At 37.0% G+C, this 21,184-nt stretch overlaps 1 protein-coding gene across 7 annotated transcripts in view; it reads left to right on the top strand.

The window, feature by feature from the left end:
• The first annotated feature begins 2,976 nt into the window (after positions 1 to 2,976).
• The window catches only part of MFSD8 (major facilitator superfamily domain containing 8), a 39,383-nt gene continuing 21,175 nt past the window's right edge, over positions 2,977 to 21,184 (top strand). For 3 of the 7 annotated variants that reach the window (XM_065877584.1, XM_065877583.1, XM_065877578.1), the window contains exons 1-5: positions 3,000 to 3,064; positions 10,068 to 10,159; positions 14,490 to 14,533; positions 19,972 to 20,212; positions 21,008 to 21,121. In XM_065877584.1, coding sequence (XP_065733656.1) covers positions 3,000 to 3,064; positions 10,068 to 10,159; positions 14,490 to 14,533; positions 19,972 to 20,212; positions 21,008 to 21,121 — 556 coding nt within the window. Of the gene's footprint in view, positions 3,065 to 10,067; positions 10,160 to 14,489; positions 14,534 to 19,971; positions 20,213 to 21,007; positions 21,128 to 21,184 lie in introns of all 7 variants that reach the window. The other 4 variants (XM_065877585.1, XM_065877582.1, XM_065877581.1 and 1 more) reach the window with 3 other exon arrangements.

Here is a 21,184-nt window from a genome sequence, read left to right as displayed (position 1 = left end):
TCCCCACATTAAGCTGAACTGGCACCAGTGAGCTTCTGCAGAAACAGGACCCACTTTTGCAGTGTGTATCAAGCCAAACTGACACAATTGTCATCTATACTTTTATATAGACAATGCAAAAAAGAAAAACAAAGTGAAACAAATATAGAAGTTCTAGTATAGTGCCAAGGAATGAAAAGTCTTTCTTGGAAATTAGCTCTATTGCTAAAATGACACTCAATGTCTATTTATGCCATCTAGTACTTTTATCGCCTATCACTCAAGTACTTAAGCATTTAAGTGCAACACTAATTGTTTCTGGACTTTTATCCTCATATAGTTGATACATATCTCAAAGGCATATATGAAATTAAAAAAATACCACCATGTACAAGAACTTTACTCCACAAAAATGCAGACCTAATTTTTATCTTATAACTTCACTTTTAAATCACTTATTTTCAATGCAAGTTTAAGTAGCAACTTACATTAGGGTTTAGATACACCGATATCCACTATTAAAATCTATTACCCTACCTCAACAAATTTAATTCCCTTCCATCTTAATTTGGAGAAGAATAAGAAAACAGGAACTTTGTTTATTTGTTTGGAGAGGTATCTATTCTAGCTGTCTATCTATCTATTCTATTCTAAGCAGTCATCTAAGGAAATACCACAGGTGGACTGTCTCATATGCTTATGTGAAACATTTAGCAAATAATCGAATCTCTTTTCAAATTTAGTTCTTCTTTTCCATGGGCTTTAAAAGAAATAATTAGGTTTTTAAACAAATTTTTTTAATGTTTACTGTGGATGTTGTATGTTTCTAAGAAATGATTTGTTCCTTTTTTTTTATTGGTACAATACACAGAGCTTATTTAGATTTCACCAGTTGTACATGCATTCATCCCATGTACTTCTGCCATCTGAAGTCATCACTTGGAGGCAACAATGGAAAATAGCAGTGTCAGAAGACCTGGGTTCTTCACGAGCAGTGTGAAGGTGGCTTGAATAAGCCACATTAAACTATAAAGGGGGAATAATAGCTGGCCTAATACATAATAGCAAATTATTTCATTTATATAAAAATTGATTACTTGTTTTGAAATATTTTAAGAGATATGGGGAAAGAATGTTGACATTCTTTTCATAGGAAGGCTGGTGGTGAAAAGCACAGGCTTTACAGTCAGGAGTCCTGTGTTTCTTAGATTCTAGCTCTGTTGCTAATTGGAGGTGTGACCCTAGGCACATTACTTAATCTCCATACTTTCAATTTCCTTGTATGCTTGAGACAATCCCACCTCAGAGGATTGTTGTAGGGATGAAATGAGGTAATTCAATAAGTGTTCATTCAACATATATTTATTTAGTAACCATTCTGCTTGGTGCAATACTGGTTAAAAGTTCCTTTACCAAATATACATATATATATATGCCATACTCTGTGCTAGACTCCAGAGATTAAAAAGAAGCTGAAGATACAGTAAAGCAACATTATGACAAAAAAATACTAATTTTACCCATGTACCTTCTTGGAAACAATCACAGGAATCTGATATGCTTTTGTGAGCTGTTACAAACAAATTTGCAAGACTGAATCCAAGTATACAATGTCAGGTCTGGATTCAGAAGATAATTCTGAACTAGTAGAAAACACACTTCAAGTTTAGCTGTTCACCAGTGGAATGTGTCAAACAGGATACACACAAGGTCACAAACAAGACAAAGATCAGAGTGATGTCATATACCATACAACATATAACCAGTATAGTGCCTGGCATAGGATAAGTGCTCCTAAATATTGATCGAAAACAACTGAATTTGAGTCTCAACTGATACTTTCACACTGAGTGATTCTGGGTAAGTTATTAACTTTTCTAAGCCTTAGTTCTCTGTAAAATAGAAACGTGTCTGCTTTACCTGTCATAGGACAGTTGTGATCAAATGAAATCACATAAGAATGTATCTAGTGCTAATAAAACAGTAATTGTGACACACATGACTACTGCTACCAATTAGCTTACAAGCCTGCTTGTAGGGGTAAGACGTTAATATGTAAGCACCAGGAAAGGAGCAGCACCAAGATCTACTGAAAACAAACAAAAACAACCCAGAACATATTTTCTAAAAATGTCATTTTCCTTGTGATGAAAAGATCTGGTCATTGTCAAACTGGTGCTGTGGCTTTTCTAACCCCCAGGTTACAGCAGCAGGCTCTGCTGAGTGGCATCTTGCACGGCGGAAGCTCTCAGTCCACGCAAGCGGCGGTGGGTTCGAATTTGAGGATCATCTTCATCCCAGGTCCTAATAAGGCACTACGGGTAAGGTGCCTTTGTAGTTAGCCGAGCAAGAAAACCACAGCGCGTAGCCACCTCCACCTTCCACAGGGAGAAGGGACAGCCCGCCTGCCCACCTCACTCGGTCCGGGACCCCCGCATCTCCCGCCAAGCCTTGCGCTCTCAGTCCTGCCTACTGGCACGTAGGCAAGCGCGGCAAGAGGCTTGGGAAGCGCGGCTGGGACCGTCTACTTACTCAATGGCCGCTTGGTGGGCGCCTGCTGTCCAGCTGGCCAAGACTCCGAACACCGCGGCTCTCTAGCCTGTCGGGACTCGTCTCCTTTCTGAGCCCCAAACGCAGCTACAGCAGCCTCTCCAGGAACTGAGAAGCGACGGCGAGCTGACAGGAAAGCTGGGGAGGAGGACGAACCCTGGGCGGGGTGGCTGTTTGGACACGCCCCTGAACCCTCCCCGGCTCTTCCGCGCCTTGTTCCTGGAGGCGGAGAGGCGAGTACCCTGGAGGAGGATAAGGACTTAGGGCCCCGCCCTTAACACTCATCATCCTCTCGGCACCGCCCCTCCTCCCGCGGGCCCCCGCCTCTGACCTGGGGTGCTCCGCCCACTCTGGTCTCTGGGCGTGCACGCGCACTTGCTGGCCTGTTTTGACAGCTTCAGGCCGCCTGGAATGGGAGGGAGCAGGAGGTATCGCGAGAGTTGGCCCCAAGCCTTGTGGGAGCAGTAATTATGGCGAGCTTGGGAGTAGAGGCTGAGCAGGAGCCGCTCTTAGGCCACAGCATACCCGGAAGCAGGTGAGCGGATGTTGGGAGAAGGCCTTCTGACCCTCTTGCGCTATTGGGACTGGTCCCTTTCCCTGCATCAGGCTTTGTGGGCCGAAGGAGGGGTGTCAGGGTGGCGGGAGCCGGCGGCAGGTTGCGCGAGACTTGGAGATGCGCTTTCACTTCCGCGGGGCGCCCTGAGCCGGCGGGTTCTGTTGAAAGTGTTGAAGAAACGGAAATTGCCTCTTGTACCTTTACACCAACACTGATGCAGCAACCAAGCCTCTGCGTTTGGCCCTTTACAGAACTGATTATACGTTTCACACAGTTTTATTCGAGACTTGAATGTACCGGTCTCAGTATTCACTTAACTAATTGCCTGATAACTTCTTGATACTTTTTTGCAAGTAAACCTAAGATGAGCTCCCCTTTGTCCTATGTCAAATGTATAAATAAAGACTAATTTTTAAGCATTTAAGGGATGAAGTGTATTTTGCCCCTTATTATTCTGGTTATTTTGACCCTGGAGTTGTTAGTTTGTTTCTTACTCTGCAGTTATGTATTTAAACCTTTAGGAAAACGAAGTTAAGTATTATTTTAAACATATATAATTATTACAGTAAATTAACTAAATTCCCAGGTAAACTTCAGCTGTCTGTGACAGCTGTATATATGTGGAGATATGTCAGTCCCAACATCCCAATTCATCCCACTGCCTCCCCAACCATAAGTTTGTTCTCTACATCTGAGACTCTATTTCTGCTTTGCAAATAGGTTCATCTCTACCATTTTTCTAGATTCCACATATAAGTGATATCATGATATTTGTTTTTTTCTTTCTGACTTACTTCACTCTGTATGACAATCTCTAGATCTGTCCACGTCTCTGCAAGTGGTACTGTTTCCTTCTTTTTATGGCTGAGTAATATTCCATTGTATATATGTTCCACGTCTTCTTTATCCTTTTCTCTGTCGATGGACATTGAGGTTGCTTCCATGTCCTGGCTGTTGTAAATAGTGCTGCAGTGAACATCGGGGTGCATGCATCATTTCGAATTATGGTTTTCTCTGGATGTATGCCTAGGAGTGGGATTTATGGATCATGTAATAGCTCTATTTTTAGTTTTTTAAGGAACCTCCATACTGTTCTCCATAGTGGCTGTACCAATTTACATTCCCACCAACTGTGTAGGAGGGTTCTCTTTTCTCCACACTCTCTCCAGCATTTATCGTTTGTAGAATTTTTGTTCATGGCCATTCTGACCAGTGTGAGGTGATACCTCATTGTAGTTTCTCTAATAATTAATGATGTTGACCATCTTTTCATGTATTTGTTGGCCATCTGTATGCTTTCTTTGGAGAAATGTCTGTTTAGGTCTTCTGCCCAGGTTTTGATTGGGGTGTTTGTGGGTTTTTTTGATATTGAGCTGCATGTGCAGTTGGTATATTTTGGAGATTATTCCCTTGTCAGATGCTTCGTTTGCAAATATTTTCTCCCATTCTGAGGGCTGTCTTTTCATTTTGTTTATGGTTTCTTTTGTTGTGCAAAAGCTTTTAAGTTTAATTAGGTCTCATTTGTTTATTTTTGTTTTTATTTTCATTACTCTAGGAGATGGTAGAAAAAGATCTTCCTGTGATTTACGTCAGAGAGTATTCTGCCTATATTTTCCTCTAAGAGTTTTATACAGTAGTATCCAACCTTACATTTAGGTCCTTAATCCTTTGAGTTTATTTCTGTGTATGAGCACCAAACCTTTTTTAAAAATCACTTTGTTTGAAACCCTTTGGAAAATGTATTTGTCAGGTCCCTGCTTTACTAAATGGAATATATGGAATGTAATTTTGTTTACGTTTTATCTTGAGATCATTAAAATTAATGTCACTGCTGAAATATATTGTGATAAGAGTGACATCCTCCGGGCCTAATAAAGCATTTGGGACTATGTGCTGCTATACTGATTTGTTCTACAGTGCTATACTTTTCACATCTATTTTTCATTTTTCAGCCTATTCTGTTTCTGGCAGACTATTCCTCATCATGTTTTTGTTATCTGTTGGCAGCCTCTGTTTTTGTTGCTGTCTGCAAACTTCTCCCAACTTTTCTTTGGGACTTCTAGTTTGCTGTGGCTTTGAAATCATGTATCTAAGCTTAATAGAATTGTAGGGAGTTAGAACATGGAAGCTCTGACCGAAAGCTAAAGGTCTCTCGTATTAATCAAGTGCATGAGCTTGAGTACATGGACTTTGTGATTTTTGGATTTCTCAGCATTGTTTTTGCTTCCTCCTAATTCTTGGTTGTTTTCCAGATAGATTTCAGAATCCTTGAGTTATGGTTAGATGTATTCTTATGGTACATTCTGTCACTTTGTCCAAATAAACCTACTTTAAAAGGGGATTTTTTTTCTTTCTCTTTTGTTCAAGTAATTGATGCTCATTAGGGTCCATTTAAATTCAGATGTTCTGCCTATCTGAATTTAATTTCTAGATTTAGCATTTTTAAAATAAAAAGGGAGTATTTTGAGAATAATTCAATAAGTGTACTGTCTTTAAAAACGTAGATTCCCTAGTAAAGGGAACATATGTAAAACTAACTGGCAAGCCCTGTTCACTTTGAGTAAATTGCAAAAAGATGAGCCTAGTTCACCACCAACCTCAGCCTTTCATCAAGTCCTCAGGAATCCCCACTGACCTTATCCATAGAATTTAAGAGACATGGGTTGGCAGACTTTTCCTGTAAAGGCCCATATGGTAAATATTTTAGGCTTTGCAGGCCAGGAGGCAAAATCAAAGTTATTATATAGATACTTAGATAACAAGAAAGAAAATAAATTTCCACAAAATTTTGTAGTAATGAAATTTAAAATGTAATAATAAATGAGTACAATTTTTTGTAATACAAGTCTAATAATGAATGTTATTGTTCATTGTCAATGTTATTGTCAAAGTTAATGTTTTCTGTCATGAAATTGATTACAAATATTCAACTGTAAAAACCATTCTTAGCTCATGGGCTACACAAAAACATGTGGTAGGCCAGATTTGGCCTATTAGACTGTAGTTTGCTGATCCCTCTCTTAGAATATCCTAAAGTATTATAGGTGCTTAAAATTTTTCTTTGCAACGTTAGCCTAGTCTCTGTAAAACAAATATTACTAGAACTTATGGTTGTATACAAGATACTTTTATAGGACATTCTCAATTTATTTCTGTCTTTTAATTTCTATAACTTTTATACCATTACACTATTTTGTCAGTGACCACACACTGCTTTCTCTTATCCTCTTTCAATATGGGATCTTTTTTCTGTTCAGTAGTTCACAGATGTTCTCTCTGGTAAAAGTACAATTTTATTTTTCCCCTCAGTAAATCCATGTGTATTCCTCATAGTTTTTGAGTCGCAACTTTGATAAACATGCTATCATTTTTTTAAAAATTATTATTTATTTATTTATTTTATTTTTGGCTGTGTTGGGTCTTCGTTTCTGTGCGACGGCTTTCTCTAGTTGTGGCAAGCGGGGGCCACTCTTCATCGCGGTGCGCGGGCCTCTCACTATCGCGGCCTCTCTTGTTGCGGAGCACAGGCTCCAGACGCGCAGGCTCAGTAGTTGTGGCTCACGGGCCTAGTTGCTCCGTGGCATGTGGGATCTTCCCAGACCAGGGCTCGAACCCGTGTCCCCTGCATTAGCAGGCAGATTCTCAACCACTGCGCCACCAGGGAAGCCCCATGCTATCATTTGAGTTATAGTTTGTAATGAAAATTTTGGACAGGACAAAACCCTTTAGCATTGCAACTTTACTTGAAGGAGAATCTCAAATGGAGAACTAATACCAGAATACAGCAATGATAATAGAAAGGAATCAAAATGTTAAACAAATCATGTTGGAATGTAATAAAAATGGTAACTTGATTGAAGGACAGTTATATTCTCCTATGTTCCTACTATCTCCAACAAAGAAGAAAGATACATTTCTTCACCAAAGTTATACTTTTTTTTTTAATTTTTATTTTTTTTTGGCTGTGTTGGATCTTCATTGCTGTGCATGGGCTTTCTCTAGTTGTGGAGAGCGTGGGCTACTCTTCATTGCAGTGTGCAGGCTTCTTATTGCAGTGGCTTTTCTTGTTGCAGAGCATGGGCTCTAGGCACGCGGGCTTCAGTAGTTGCAGCATGCAGGCTCAGTAGTTGTGGCGCACGGGCTTAGTTGCTCCACGGCATGTGGGATCTTCCCGGACCAGGGATCGAACCTGTGTCCCCTTCATTGGCAGGCGGAGTCTTAACCACTGCACCACCAGGGAAACCTCCACAGGTTCGATCCCTGGCCTGGGAAGATCCCACATGCCGTGGAGCAACTAAGCCTGTGTGCCACAACTACTGAGCCTGAGCTCTAGAGCCCGCAAGCCACAACTACTGAGCCCATGTGCCATAACTACTGAAGCCTGCGTGCCTAGAGCCCGTGCTCCACAACTAGAGAAGCCACGACAATGAGAAGCCCGTGCACTGCAACAAAGAGTAACCCCCCCCACCGCAACTAGAGAAAGCCCGCACACAGCAACAAAGACCCAACACAGCCAAAAATAAATACATACATAAATAGATAAATAAATTTATTTTAAAAAAGAAGGAAAAGTAAAATTTTTATTTTGAAACATTTTAAATCCGTAGAAAAATTGAAAAAAACAGTGCAATAAATACCTGATTACCCTGTCATTGTTAGCCTTCTCCACACTGCTCAAATCTTTCTACACACACACACACATACACACACACAACCACCCCTCTTTTGCCAGACTACCCAAAAGTAGGTTGCAGACATTATGGCACTTTATCCTAAACATTTTAGTCTGCAGCCTCCATCTCCCCAAAACATAGACATTCTTTTACACAGCTATGTCACTGTTACCAGAGCTAGAAATACACTACTAATTCAAAATATCATGTACTATACAGCCTATAGTCATATTTTTCCACCAGACAACAGAGTTAGCTTATCCTTTGCTGCTCTATAGCCTGCCATTGACTTTTCCTCCTTACTGATGTAACTTTGGTCTGGCATTCTCTTCCAGTACAGTCTTGTCTCATCCACTTTAAAAACCTGCTTGGGTGAGTATGTGCCTTCATCAATAATTTCTCAAAGCGTTTCAGGAAATTCCCAGGCAGCTACCGTATCTGCACTCGCTGCCTCGCCGCTTACTTTTACGTTGTGAAGGTTGGCTGTAGCATTGAACTGATGAAACCAGCCATGGCTGGCATTAAAAGATGCGCCCTTTGATTCTTCACCGTATTTCTTCTTCAAGTCTTCATAAAGTCTTTTGGCTTCCACTTGAATCAGCATTAATCTGAGTGGGACTCAACACTGATACTGATCCTGCATCTACACCCTGAGAACTTTCTCCATCTCCATCATTTTTCCACACTTCTTTGATATTATTGTCGACATCATTGGCACATCAGGCTTCATGTATTCCATGATCTCGTCCATGTTCTTAGAATCGTGCTGATGGTTGAACGATTCATGTTATAAGAATGAGCGACGTCAACCATCTTTTTGCCTCGCTCCACTCTCTCAATTATTTTCACTTCTGTTTCTGTCGTTATCACTTGGCACTTCTTAGCGGTACCAGACACATCACCGCTGCTTTTACGCTTGCTTCTGGACATCCTGGGCTTGAAATAAAGATACTGTTCTACTGTACTCTATACAGTACTGTACAGTAAAGTACACAAAAGCACAACCACTTTTAGAGGATGCACACATGTGACAATGTTTGCCAGACACGTGAACTAACTTATGTGATTGGACATGCGAATGCATATTCGCATCTTTGAAAGTTTGCAACTTGAAGGTTCGTGTGTAGGGGACTTCCTGTATCTGCATTATGTATTCCAAATTTCAATATATTGATTTGCAAATACGAGCATCTGGGGTTCTGCTATTTTTCAGGTACGCGACATTACAGTATTTTTGTGGAACAGCATATACAGTGTTAATCACTTCATATATATTATATCAGGAACTGATCTATCTGGCACATAATAGATCTAATAAATGTTATTTCTCTTCTTCATTCCCTCTCTAACATTGCCAGTCATGTCACATTTAAAAAAAACATAGTTTCTTTTTTGAAGACTAACAGTACTAAGTCTATTTTAGAAAATAATGTTGGAACATAAGATGGCATTTTGTCTGTTGTGCTTGTTTTAATTATTTGAAAACATATAATGCTTATATTAGGGTAAATTTGTTAACTCTTTTTGTGTGCATATGTGAAAATGTAATGGGTACACATGCTAATGTTATCACCTGACAGAGGTAGGCTACGTGGTTAACATACTTGCCCTTAATCCAGGTCAAGGGTGATAATGAAAGGTCAGTCCAGTCTGGAGGGGCCTTGGTCTCTCTTTGGTCCACTAACAGAGCTTGTCTGGTAACCTGTGTTGGAGCAAAGGCAAATGTTTCAGGAGGTTCCAGGGCTATGAATGTCTTAGGTCATATCAAACCTTCCTGGTGTCACTTTTATATTAATTTTGCTGAAAGTACCCAACTAAAATAGCTTCCTACAGCAAAGTTAATTTGCTGTCATCGAGTAGAGCATGTCATAATGATGAGAGTTATTATCGTTTAATAGTTACTAGTTGTATATCCCACCTGTAGGAGATCTAATGGTTGTAGCTAGTTTATTTTATTTATTTTGATATACTTTATTCATTTTGTCAGTTTAGCAAATTTAAACATGCTTGATTCATAAGTTTATAGCATGCCAACAATAGCAAAATAATTGGTTCACAAAATGTTTTGCCTTTTTAAGCTGCCTCATGTCTCCCAACTTCCTATGCACAGTGATCCATAAATATAATCCATGGAAATTAAAAGATATAATATTTATAGATGAATTAGTATAGTAAAAACCAGTATTAGTAAACTATACCTCTGTCATATCATTTTCATGACTTTAGGAGAGAGAAAATAAAATTATGCCACAGAAAGATTTGCATGTACTGAGATAACTTTATACTACATTTTTCTTCTTTATACCTAGAGAATGGGATATTATAGAAACTGAGGAGCATTATAAGAGCCGATGGAGATCAATTAGGATTCTGTATCTTACTATGTTTCTTAGCAGTGTAGGTAAGTATTAGAAATTATACATAATTTTAAAAATTTAGATAAAATATCATATTTTAATGTCATTTAATTAAAAATTATTTTTTTATTATGGTAAAAACCACATAACATAAAATGTACCATCTTAACCATTTCTAAGATCAGAGTTGTTAAATATCTCTACATGGTTGTATAACCAATCTCCAGAACTTTTTTATCTTGCAAAATTGAAACTCTATACCCATTAAACAACAACTCATTTCCCCTTCCCTCAACCACCATTAACCATCATTTTGCTTTCTGTTTCTATGAACTTGGCTACTCTAGATAGTTCATATAAATGAAATCATACAGTATTTTTAATTTTGTGATTAATTTATTTCATTTAGCGTAATGTCCTCAAGGTTCATCCATGTTGTAGCATGTGTCAGAATTTCCTTCCTTTTTAAGGCTGAATAATAGTCTGTTGTATAAATTGTAGGAGAGGGAAAACTTTTCCTTTACTTTCTTAGGTTTTATAGCTAAGAAAGTAAAGGAAAGGTTTTTAATTTGGGGCCTGCAAATTAAACTGACAAAAGGCAGATCAACAGGAGAAAAGCATAAAAATTTATTTGATGTTAATATTTTTATGTGAGATACGGGGCTTCATAGAAAAGTGAAAACCCCAAAGAAAGGGTTAGACTCAGGGACTTATATACTATTTTAACAAGGGTCTCTAATTGTGGAGAGGTGACTAGACAAAGAAAAGGGGTTAGCTTTCTAGGGATGGTAAATTGTGGGAAAGTGACTAGGAAATACATGGGGGAAACTAATGGAGGATGAGGGTTATTTGAGTAAGGTTTGTTTGTGCAGACTCATCTCAGCATTGATGCTCCATCTGCAGTGATAAGAATATTTTCTTCTTCCTGGTACTGGAAGAGCACATTTCTCAGGGGAAATTTATGCCGAGTTTTTAGGCAGAAAGGGGGAAGACAGAAAGCCCTTCTGTGTCTGCTGTTCGTTAGTTGCCTTCAGCTCAAAATAATCAATATGCCAAAGCAGCATATTTTGGGGTAGAATGTTCTGGTCCCCTTCAGTATACCACATTTTGTTTATCCATTTATCGGTTGATGAACATTTGGGTTGATTCCATATCTTGTTTCTTACAAATAGCTGCTGTGAACATGGGTGTGCAAATATCTCTTTAACATCCTGCTTTCAGTTCTTTTGGGTATATATCCAGAAGTGGAATTGCTATATCATATGATAATTCTATTTTTAACTTTTTGAGGAACTGCTATACTTTTTTCCATAGCTGCTGCTGCATTTTACATTCTAATCAACAGTCAGGGTTCAGATTTTTCCACATCCTCACCAACTCTTATTTTATGTTTATTTGACAATAGTCATTCTAATCGGGTAGTAGCTTATTGTGACTTTGGTTTGTATCTCCTTACTCACTTACTCTCCTTACTCACGTTAGGCATCTTTTCACATGCATATTGACCATTTGTATATTTTCTTTGAAGAAATGTCTGTTCGAGTCCTTTGCCCATTTTTTAAATAAGGTTGTTTTTTGTTGTTGAGTTGTAGTTCTTTATATATTCTGAATATTAATCCCTGATCAGATATATGATTTGCAAATATTTTCAACCATTCCGTGACTCTTCTTTTCACTCTGCTGATTGTGCCCTTTTATTCACAGAAGTTTTAAATTTTGATGTAGTTTAATGTATTTGCTTTTTACTTTTGTTGCCTGTGAACCTCATTTAACTTTTATATTGACACATACCAATAGTAAAGTCCAAGAATATTAATCTGTATAGCTTATTTTAACCTATTAACATTATTTCTGAAAATATATTTACTGAAAAAGTTAACCTTTATGAGGAAAAAAATTTTTAATATTAAGAACTGTAATTATGTTAAAAATGGTAAGGAATGAAAATATATAGGAATTCTCAATACTGTGATAGTTTATAAAGGAATGTTTTAGGGAATCAATTTTTTTTCCAATCATGGACTCTAAGTCCATAGGCATTAATTTTACAAATGGTTTCTTTCCTGAGATGGATTTAGTGAAGGTCATTTGACTAAGTTGTTTTCCATATCCTTTCCATTTATCCCAGGTCACCCTCTTGTTCTCTCTCTCTTGCCAATCTTCTTTATGATTCAACATTGAGCAAAAATAGACTTTAAATAAAGCTAAAACTAAAGAAAAGTACAAAATAAAGGGTATTTTCAACAGTTTTTTGGATTGTATATCTATTATTATGCTTTCTACAAATATCAGGAAAAAATGTTGATTCAAATTGGCTTGAACAGTAATTTGTATTTTCTTATGAGATATCCATAGTGGGACAACTCCAGGTGAAGTTCACTGGCTCTGCTTCTGAATAAGTTTTTTGGTTTTGCTCTCTTCTGCATATTGCCTTCATTCTTAGGCTATAGGAGGGATGCAGCAGCAGTTCCACGTGCCACATCCTTCCACAGTAATTTTTATTGATTGAAAGGGACTTATTTTTTAAACTTCCAAAGAGAGGAGGAGTCGTTTCTGGGAGGTCCCAAAGTAGACCTCCCCTTATTTCTCACTGGTCAGAATTGGGTTACCTGTTAATTTCTAAACCCATCATCAGCTGGGATGGTGAGATCTAATCAGGATCTACCCTCTGGAATTTGGAGTGGACACAGTGTCCTCTAAAGCCTGTGGCTTTGTGGAGGAGTGATGGATACCTCAATACAACCAGGATTCTATCAGAGAGGAGGAAGGGGGCAAATGAATGTTGTGTAGGTAACAATCTCTGCAACAGATTGTTTTTTTATTTAAAGCATTTCTAATTTTTGTACTCATTTATCTAAAATGTAAGTAATAATTTCAAATTTAACAACAAAAATTTTTTTAACTTTAGATTTTAATTGGCATGTGAAACATTTTACCTGTTTACAAGCTTCTTGATTGTGAGCTAGTAGTCTTATTTTCAAACATTAGTTGATTCTTTTCATCAAGTCAATGTGTTAATTCAAAATACACTAAGATGAAACTAATAATTAAATTATTTTTTAAAACAGACTTTTAAAAAGGAATGTAGTACTGATACTGCAACAACATAGATGAACCTTGAAAGCATTATGCAAAGAAAGAAGCCAGACACAAAAGACCACGTATTGTGTGGTTCTATTCATATGAAGGTCCAGAATAGGAAAATCTATAGAGACTGAAAGTAGATTAGTGGTTGCTTAGGGCTGTTGGGGAAATGATAGAGGATAGAAGAGTATAGCTAAAGGGTCCAGGATTTCTTTTTGAGGTGACTAAAATATTCTAAAATTGACTGTAGTCATGGTTGCACATATCTGGCACGCTAAGAACCATTGAATTGTACACTTTAAATGGGTGAATTCATTGTGAATTCAATCTTAATAGAGCTGTTTTTTTTAAAAATAGCCTTGATAGAATTGTGATTGGATGTGCCTAATATTTAAAATCGACAAATAACATTGGAGTTTATCATTACAGTTCTCAAGCAATAAAAGCTAGCAGAGATAATTTTCTTTTAAGGTATGCCCATCTTGAGAAATTCTGGTTCTTTATAGCCACTGCCCCCTTTAAAGATCATTTTCCTTCTTCTTAGTCCTCCCTACAGTGAATTATCTCTCCCAAACAACACAGATTAGAAGTCTAGCAATTCCTCTATAACAAAGTAGCCTTACCTCCATTCATTTCTGCTATAAAAACTTAACAAAGCTCTCAGTAATTTTCTTTTCTTTTTTTTAAAAATAAATGTATTTATTTTTGGCTGCGTTGGTTCTTCGTTTCTGTGCATGGGCTTTCTCTAGTTGCGGTGAGCAGGGGCTACTCTTCGTTGCAGTGCACGGGCTTCTCATTACGGTGGCTTCTCTTGCTGCGGAGCGTGGGCTCTAGGTGCACAGGTTTCAGTAGTTGTGGCTCGTGGGCTCTAGAGCGCAGGCTCAGTAGTTGTGGCGCACGGGCTTAGTTGCTCCATGGCATGTGGGATCCTTCCAGACCAGGACTCAAACCCGTGTCCCCTGCATTGGCAGGCAGATTCTTAAACACTCTGCCACCAGGGAAGTTCCAGTAATTTTCATTTACAGTAAAGACACGTGAATAAGGAGAAATAGGTCCTCTGCTTTTATTATGTTAATTGTGGTGAGGGACTATTATTATATATATGTTTTCCAGCCTTTAATATTTATTTTCCTTCTGATAAATAAAACTCCATTGCTTAATAAATTAGACATTTGTGGTTATAAATTTGTAAATTCAGAATGTTTTAAAATCCATGCTATAGTTCAAAAATTTGTATCTATAGTGATGAAATTATTATAAGTATAAATAACAGAATTTGCCTCTTCACAGGATTTTCTATTGTGATAATGTCAATATGGCCATATCTCCAAAAGGTTTGTGCATTTTATTCGTCTCTTATGTAGCTGTAGTAGTAATAACTCTTATGTAGTTAAGAGTTTTCTAGAGAATCTCTTTGGTATTCTGAGTTAATCTTTACTAAAATAACTTGAGATAATTCTTCAAAAGAGGCTTATAAGTAAGGTGACTGTATGCTTGATTGTGCAAACCAGAGCACTCTTGAAGTGAAAAGAGTGCGTTAGCAGGAAAATAGGATTATATCCAGACAATCGCAGGCAAATGTAGATGTATGGTCACCTACTTATTAGCCACTTCCCCATCCCATCCATACCCCTTCCCTAATAAAAAGGAAACTAAGCTAGACATAGTCTGAATTCCTATAATGTATAAATGATATTGCTATGGAATAACTTGATGCTTTCTGATAGAATAATTTGGGTTGTCAGGTGACATTGTGAAAAGAATAGACAATACGTGTATTTTGATGCTGTGGTTACTACATGGGAAGGAGGGAGTGACAAGAAGATGCAAGTTTGGTGGGTACTCTAACATCAATTGATCATCAGTTGATGATCAAGTCCTGTCAATTCTACCTTTTTAAAAAATATATTTGACATATAACTGTCAGTTCTGTCTTAAAATTCCAGTAATGAATTTATTAAAAATCAGTATTTAAGGTAGAGACATAATTAATCTATAATAATATTTCAGTTAAGGTTCTTGAAGGAGTTCCTCTGTGCTTCCTAACTCCTCTTCACTCCTTAACCTGCTACAATCTGATTAACTCCTCTGCTACCCTGCAACTGCTCTTGATGAGGTCTCCAATGACTTAATCGCTCACCAAATAGTAGATAGTTTTCAGTCCTTACTTTAGGTGACATTTGGGTAGTGTTTGACATTGTTGTCCTCTCTTTGCTTCTTGAAACTCTCTCTTAGCTTCCATGACATTACTCTTAACTCTTTATTCTTAAATTATTTTGTGTATTTTTCTTTATCAACTTGCCCCTTATATTTTGGTTTTCTCCAGAGGAGAGAGAGAGAGAGAGGGAGAGTGTGTGTGTGTGTGTGTTTCAGCCTAGATCCTGAGCCTTGGCCAATATTAGATCTATAGCCAGTAATTTATTATATCATGTACTTGGATGAACCTAAGGTCCTCAGATCTTTACACTTTTTCCTCCTTTTTTTTCTGGAGTGCTTTCCTTCCCTCCATCTCTCCTTTCCTCTGCCATTCCCTTCCTCCCCTTCTTCTCCACTATTTTTTATTAATTCTTCAAGGCTTTGATCCAATGTCACCTCCTCTGAAAAGCCTTTCCTTACTGTCCCTCACCCCAGTTTGCATTAGAAGGTTTTCCTATGTGCTTCCATATCCCTTTATCATTAATACTTATTGAGTGTTGTAACAGCGTTTAAAAATTATACCTATTTTATAAGAAATTTATTGACATCTTATATTTCATTTTAGATTTTTTAGTTTTTATAATTTTTTTTTTTTTTTTTTTTTTTTTTTTTGCGGTACGCGGGCCTCTCACTGTTGTGGCCTCTCCCGTTGCAGAGCACAGGCTCCGGACGCGCAGGCTCAGTGGCCATGGCTCATGGGCCCAGCTGCTCCGCGGCATGTGGGATCTTCCCGGACCGGGGCACGAACTTGTGTCCCCTGCATCGGCAGGCGGACTCTCAACCACTGTGCCACCAGGGAAGCCCAGTTTTTATAATTTTTAACTTAAAAATACTATTTTCTTATGCTATCTTTTAAAAGAAATATAGGAAAAAAATACATATTTTACTTTTTAGTGATTTAGTGCCACATTTTCACTGCCATTTTGAAAATTAATTTAAACTAATTAAAAATTTATTTTACATGAAGTCATTACTCATGACACTAAAAATTCTTTCCATACTGGCAGAATTATTAGAATTGGAACAGAGTATTTAACAATTCTGGAGCAATATCTTCTGTGCTAAAATATGTATTTCCATGTATAAAAACTCTTGATTTCTATGGTCCCTGTATCTAGTTTGTTTAACCTCAAAATTTTCAAAAGAAAGGTATTTACAAAATTAGGTCTACTCAGCATAATAAGTTGAATTTTGAAAAGGTACACTCCTTTCTCCAGATATTTGTAATCTCTTCAAAGGTAAATTTATTGAGAGCACATGAACATATCACTAGTTCTTTGGCAAAACAAGCATAACATTTCCACCAAAAACCTTGTGAGTTAATTTTCTCAAGTTATTTCATAATAATATTATAGCTCATTGTGTGCCAGGCACAATACTAAATCTTTCATCTAAATCATCTTTTAATCTTCATAACAACTCTGTGAGGTGGTCATTATCACTCCTGTTTAACAGATAAAGAAACTCAGACTAGAGAAGTTAGGTAGCTTGCCCAAGATCACACAGCTAGAAAATGGTAGAATCAAGCCTATCTGAAACCAAAATCTGACTCTACAGTGCTATGTTACCTACTGTCTTAAGATTTTTCATTCTTTTTTTTAAATGTTATTTGTTTATTTATTTTATTGAAGTATAGTTGATTTACAGTGTTTCAGGTGTATAGCAAAGTGATTCAGTTATACACACACACACACACACACACACACATTCTTTTTCTGATTCATTTCCATTATAGGTTTTTACAAGCTACTGAATATAGTTCCCTGTGCTATACAGTAGGTCATTGCTGTTTATCAAAATTTTCATTTTTAATTGAAGGCTACTATCTCTTTTACGATAATATGTTACCAAATATTACTTAGCTTAAAAGTCATCTGTGAGAAAGATAAAAAGCTAGGCCCAACCACCCCTCTAAAACCCCCAAACAGTAAGTTATCTGTCTGAAAGGAATTTGGCACTGCTGTGAATCGCTGACTTGTGCTTCTGGCCCTGGCTGATAGACAGCTATCAGCCCATTGATTCCGTAGCCTGTGTTGCCCAGAGTTGTGATTGATTTCCAGGAAAACTCATATTCTTAAACCCAGATTTTGATTTGGAATGATAGGTTATCTGTAGGCCCAGGGACATAGTGGGACTACTCATGCATGTTACAATAAAATGTAATAATAAAACTGACATATCAGTAAAAACAAAATACCAAGAAATATTAATTTTTTATATATAGGTAACATTCATTTAGTGCATACTATAGGCAGACATGACCCTAGGCACTATACATGTCTTGGCTTAAATAATTCTCATAACAACTCTGTGAAGTTACCCCCATTTGACAGATAAAGAATTAAAGCATGCTGGTTTTTTTCCTCAGCTACTCAAAAATGTAGGATTTTTCAGAATCAATTAAGTAGAACCTGGTTTGGAAACTCCTTGATGGCAAGAACTGTGTTTATTCAATTTGTATTCATATAGCCTCGCACAGGTTTTGTCGCAGAGAAGGCCTTAGTGACTGTTAATTGGATGAATAAGCAATAATCTATAAGTAAATAGTTGAGGAGGCTTGGAACACATCTCAGCTCCCATAGCGAAGCATTAAGAGTTCTAGAACTTTGTCAATATTATTAACATGTTTAGAGAAGAATGTTTTGAAATTCAGTACAGCGCACTGTGGGCTTTTTTTTTAAGAGAAGAAATGGATCTAACTTTCACTGAGGTGTGCAAAACCAAACAAGTTTACAGATAATGACCATACAATATGAGTGGGTAAAAGTCTTAAGAGCTTGATATGTGAGTGTGTGTGCGTGTTCACAGGGGAGAGGGAGCTAGAGGGAGAGGGAGAGAGGCAGAGAGGCAGAGAGAGACAGAAGGAGTGGGGGTTCGGGGAGAGAGAGACATACACACAGATTGACACAGACAGACAGACATGGGGGTTAGGGAGATGTTGCTGATCCAGACTAAAGAGATCCTGGAAGATTTCCCAAAAGCAGTTATATCTGAGCTGAGTTTGGAAGGCCTACAGAAACTGGTCACTAGAAGGGGCAGTCTGGGCCACGGAGTAGGAGTTTGGAAAGGCATTCCTGATAGAAGGGGCAGTAGAGGATCCTGTGCAAAGGCCTGGAAACAAAGAGCTTGACTCATTTTGGAAACTTCAAAAAGTTCTGTGTGGCTGGAAGTTAGAACTGGGGGGAGGGAGCATGCAGAGAGATGAAGTTAGAGAGGAGAGACAATGACCAGCTTGTGAGCTAGTTTTACATAATAAGTAGTTTAGACTTTATCCTGAAAACAATATGATAGAGATCATTAGAGATGGCCAGAGGATTGGAAACAACATGCTGTTATTACTATAAGAGAGAGAGAAACACACAGGAGCACAGATAACAGTTCAATTACTGAACTGATACCTTCTGTTGTAGCATAGAACCTGTATCTTCCAAACCATTTTACTTTCCTGTTACAATTCTAGCAGATTCCAGTTTTCCAGTCATTGTAAAGAATAGTATCCAATAAAAATAGCAAATGTTGTTAAAATTGTTAGAGCCATCTTCAAGAGTCAGCTCACTTCTGTCCATGAAATGGACACTTGACTATTATGATCAATTGATATCCTGAGAAGACACTTTTATCCTTTTGCTTTCAAACCACTAGACATATAATATTAAAATTGTTTTCATTGCTTTTTTGAAAATTAATTTTTAAATTTATATGACATGACGTCATTATACTTATTCACTCTTATTTCTCATCCCACACAAACAGAAATGTACCTAAATATCTTCATTTTAAGCTTTTTAAAAATATCTTTGGAAGAGAAAAGGCCATGGTTTTCCTTATTAAGTTGTTCTACCACTTAACCTATATATGTTTAAACTTATGTCCTAAAATTTAATGGCTTTTATTTTTCCAAATTATTATATAACCTACCATATTTTTAAAAACCCCATCTGTTGATTTATTCCATAGTCCCTTTTGTAAGCTAAAATTTTCTGTTTTCTGAAAGTATTTTCTGAGTTGTAATCATTTGGTTTTAACCTCAGTATTAATGATATATAAATCCTCTTTGGTAGAATCCTGGATTGTCTATGCTGAAAGGAAGAATTAGTAGTAGGCTTAATGAGAGAAATTTTATTATTGTCTTTAAGCATTTGATTATTGTGCCCAGTTAAAAAAAATAGATTCACAGTGCTAATGGTTGTTTAGTTTATAGAGTAGCATAAGGTAAATAACTGTATTTACTTTACAAGAATTAAAGGATGGCGTATTATTTTTATGATGTTATTGTTAGGTATATAATGTGATTTTTTTAACAAGATTTTTATGACAGAATTTCTATAATTGTTCTAAAAGATGAAGTTTCCTAAACATTTTTCCTTGTGTATAGTGAATTGTTAACACATTTAATTGTAATGTCAGAAGTTTGAATTCCTTACTGTAAGTAATGGTGTTATAAAACTTATGTGTTAGAATTATTGTTTTTATTTTTTTAATAAGAAATGTTACCTGGTCAGAAAAAATGTATTTGGATTTTTAACTTTACTTTTCTCGGATAACAATTCTTAAAGCATTGTACTTTTTTCTGCAGATTGATCACACTGCTGATGCAAGTTTTTTGGGCTGGGTTATTGCTTCTTTTAGCCTTGGCCAAATGGTAGCTTCACCTATATTTGGTTTGTGGTCTAACTATCGACCAAGAAAAGAGCCTCTTACTGTTTCCATTTTCATTTCGGTGGCAGCCAACTGCCTCTATGCATATGTCCAGGTTCCAGCTTCTCATAATAAATACTACATGTTGGTTGCTCGTGGATTGGTGGGATTTGGAGCAGGTAATATGCATGCATGTATATTTTTGGTTGTGTTGGACTCACATTCATCCTGACATTTATGGTCTTCTCTCATCTAGGGTCACCTCTTCTCAATCTCCTATACGACATTCAACATACAGATGTCTCATTGCAAATATCTTTCCTATCATTTTGCCTTTGCTCATGATGTTCCCATTACCTATCGTTTCTCTCTTCTGTTCCCATGATTCTTCATCCTTCAAGATTCAGCTCAAGTTCCACCTCTTCCATGAAGCTTTCTTAGGCTACACTACTGCTTCTCCAACATGTCTCTGGCATTTGCTTATATACTGTTTTCATCCCTTATCACCAACTAGCTAGTAAACTTAGTGTAATTAGAGGCAATCTATGACTTTTGAAAATATTCTCTAGCCCCTAGCAGAGTGTCTTCAACATAAATGCTCAGCAGATTTTTAGGATTTTTTTTTTATAAACATGTAGAGTGTGTAGCATATTTCTTTTAAAACAATGTAGCAATTAGTAGGACTCCATTCACTCAATGCTTTCTCGGTATTTAATGATGAAAAAAGTTTAAGTTTCCTGTATGCCATTTTTTCATTCATTCACATCTTTAACTGTGTTTTCACAATACTAAAAGTAATATTTTCCATTAATTGATACATTTGTTCACTATACATGCCTTGTATAATCATAAAGAGGAAGCAGTAACTATGTTGTAGATTAATATTTCTTCTTCTGTATAGAGCCAAATTAAGTCGAATTTTTATAAACTGGAGAATATTTTCTTTTACTTTGTATTATTGTGTCTTTTCTTAGGAAATGTAGCTGTTATTAGATCATATATTGCTGGTGCTACCTCTCTTCAGGAAAGAACAAGTTCCATGGCAAACACAAGTGCATGTCAAGCATTAGGTTTTATTCTAGGTCCAGGTAGGTGTTCTTCACTTATCATTACTTGGATTTGAATTGGGAAAACTTTTGAGGTTCAAATGT

This window comes from Phocoena phocoena, chromosome 5, assembly GCF_963924675.1.
Source record: "Phocoena phocoena chromosome 5, mPhoPho1.1, whole genome shotgun sequence".
In the NCBI taxonomy this organism is placed as follows: Eukaryota; Metazoa; Chordata; class Mammalia; order Artiodactyla; family Phocoenidae; genus Phocoena; species Phocoena phocoena.
Note: the sequence above shows the minus strand (reverse complement) of the source record. Positions and strands in the feature narration are given on the sequence as shown.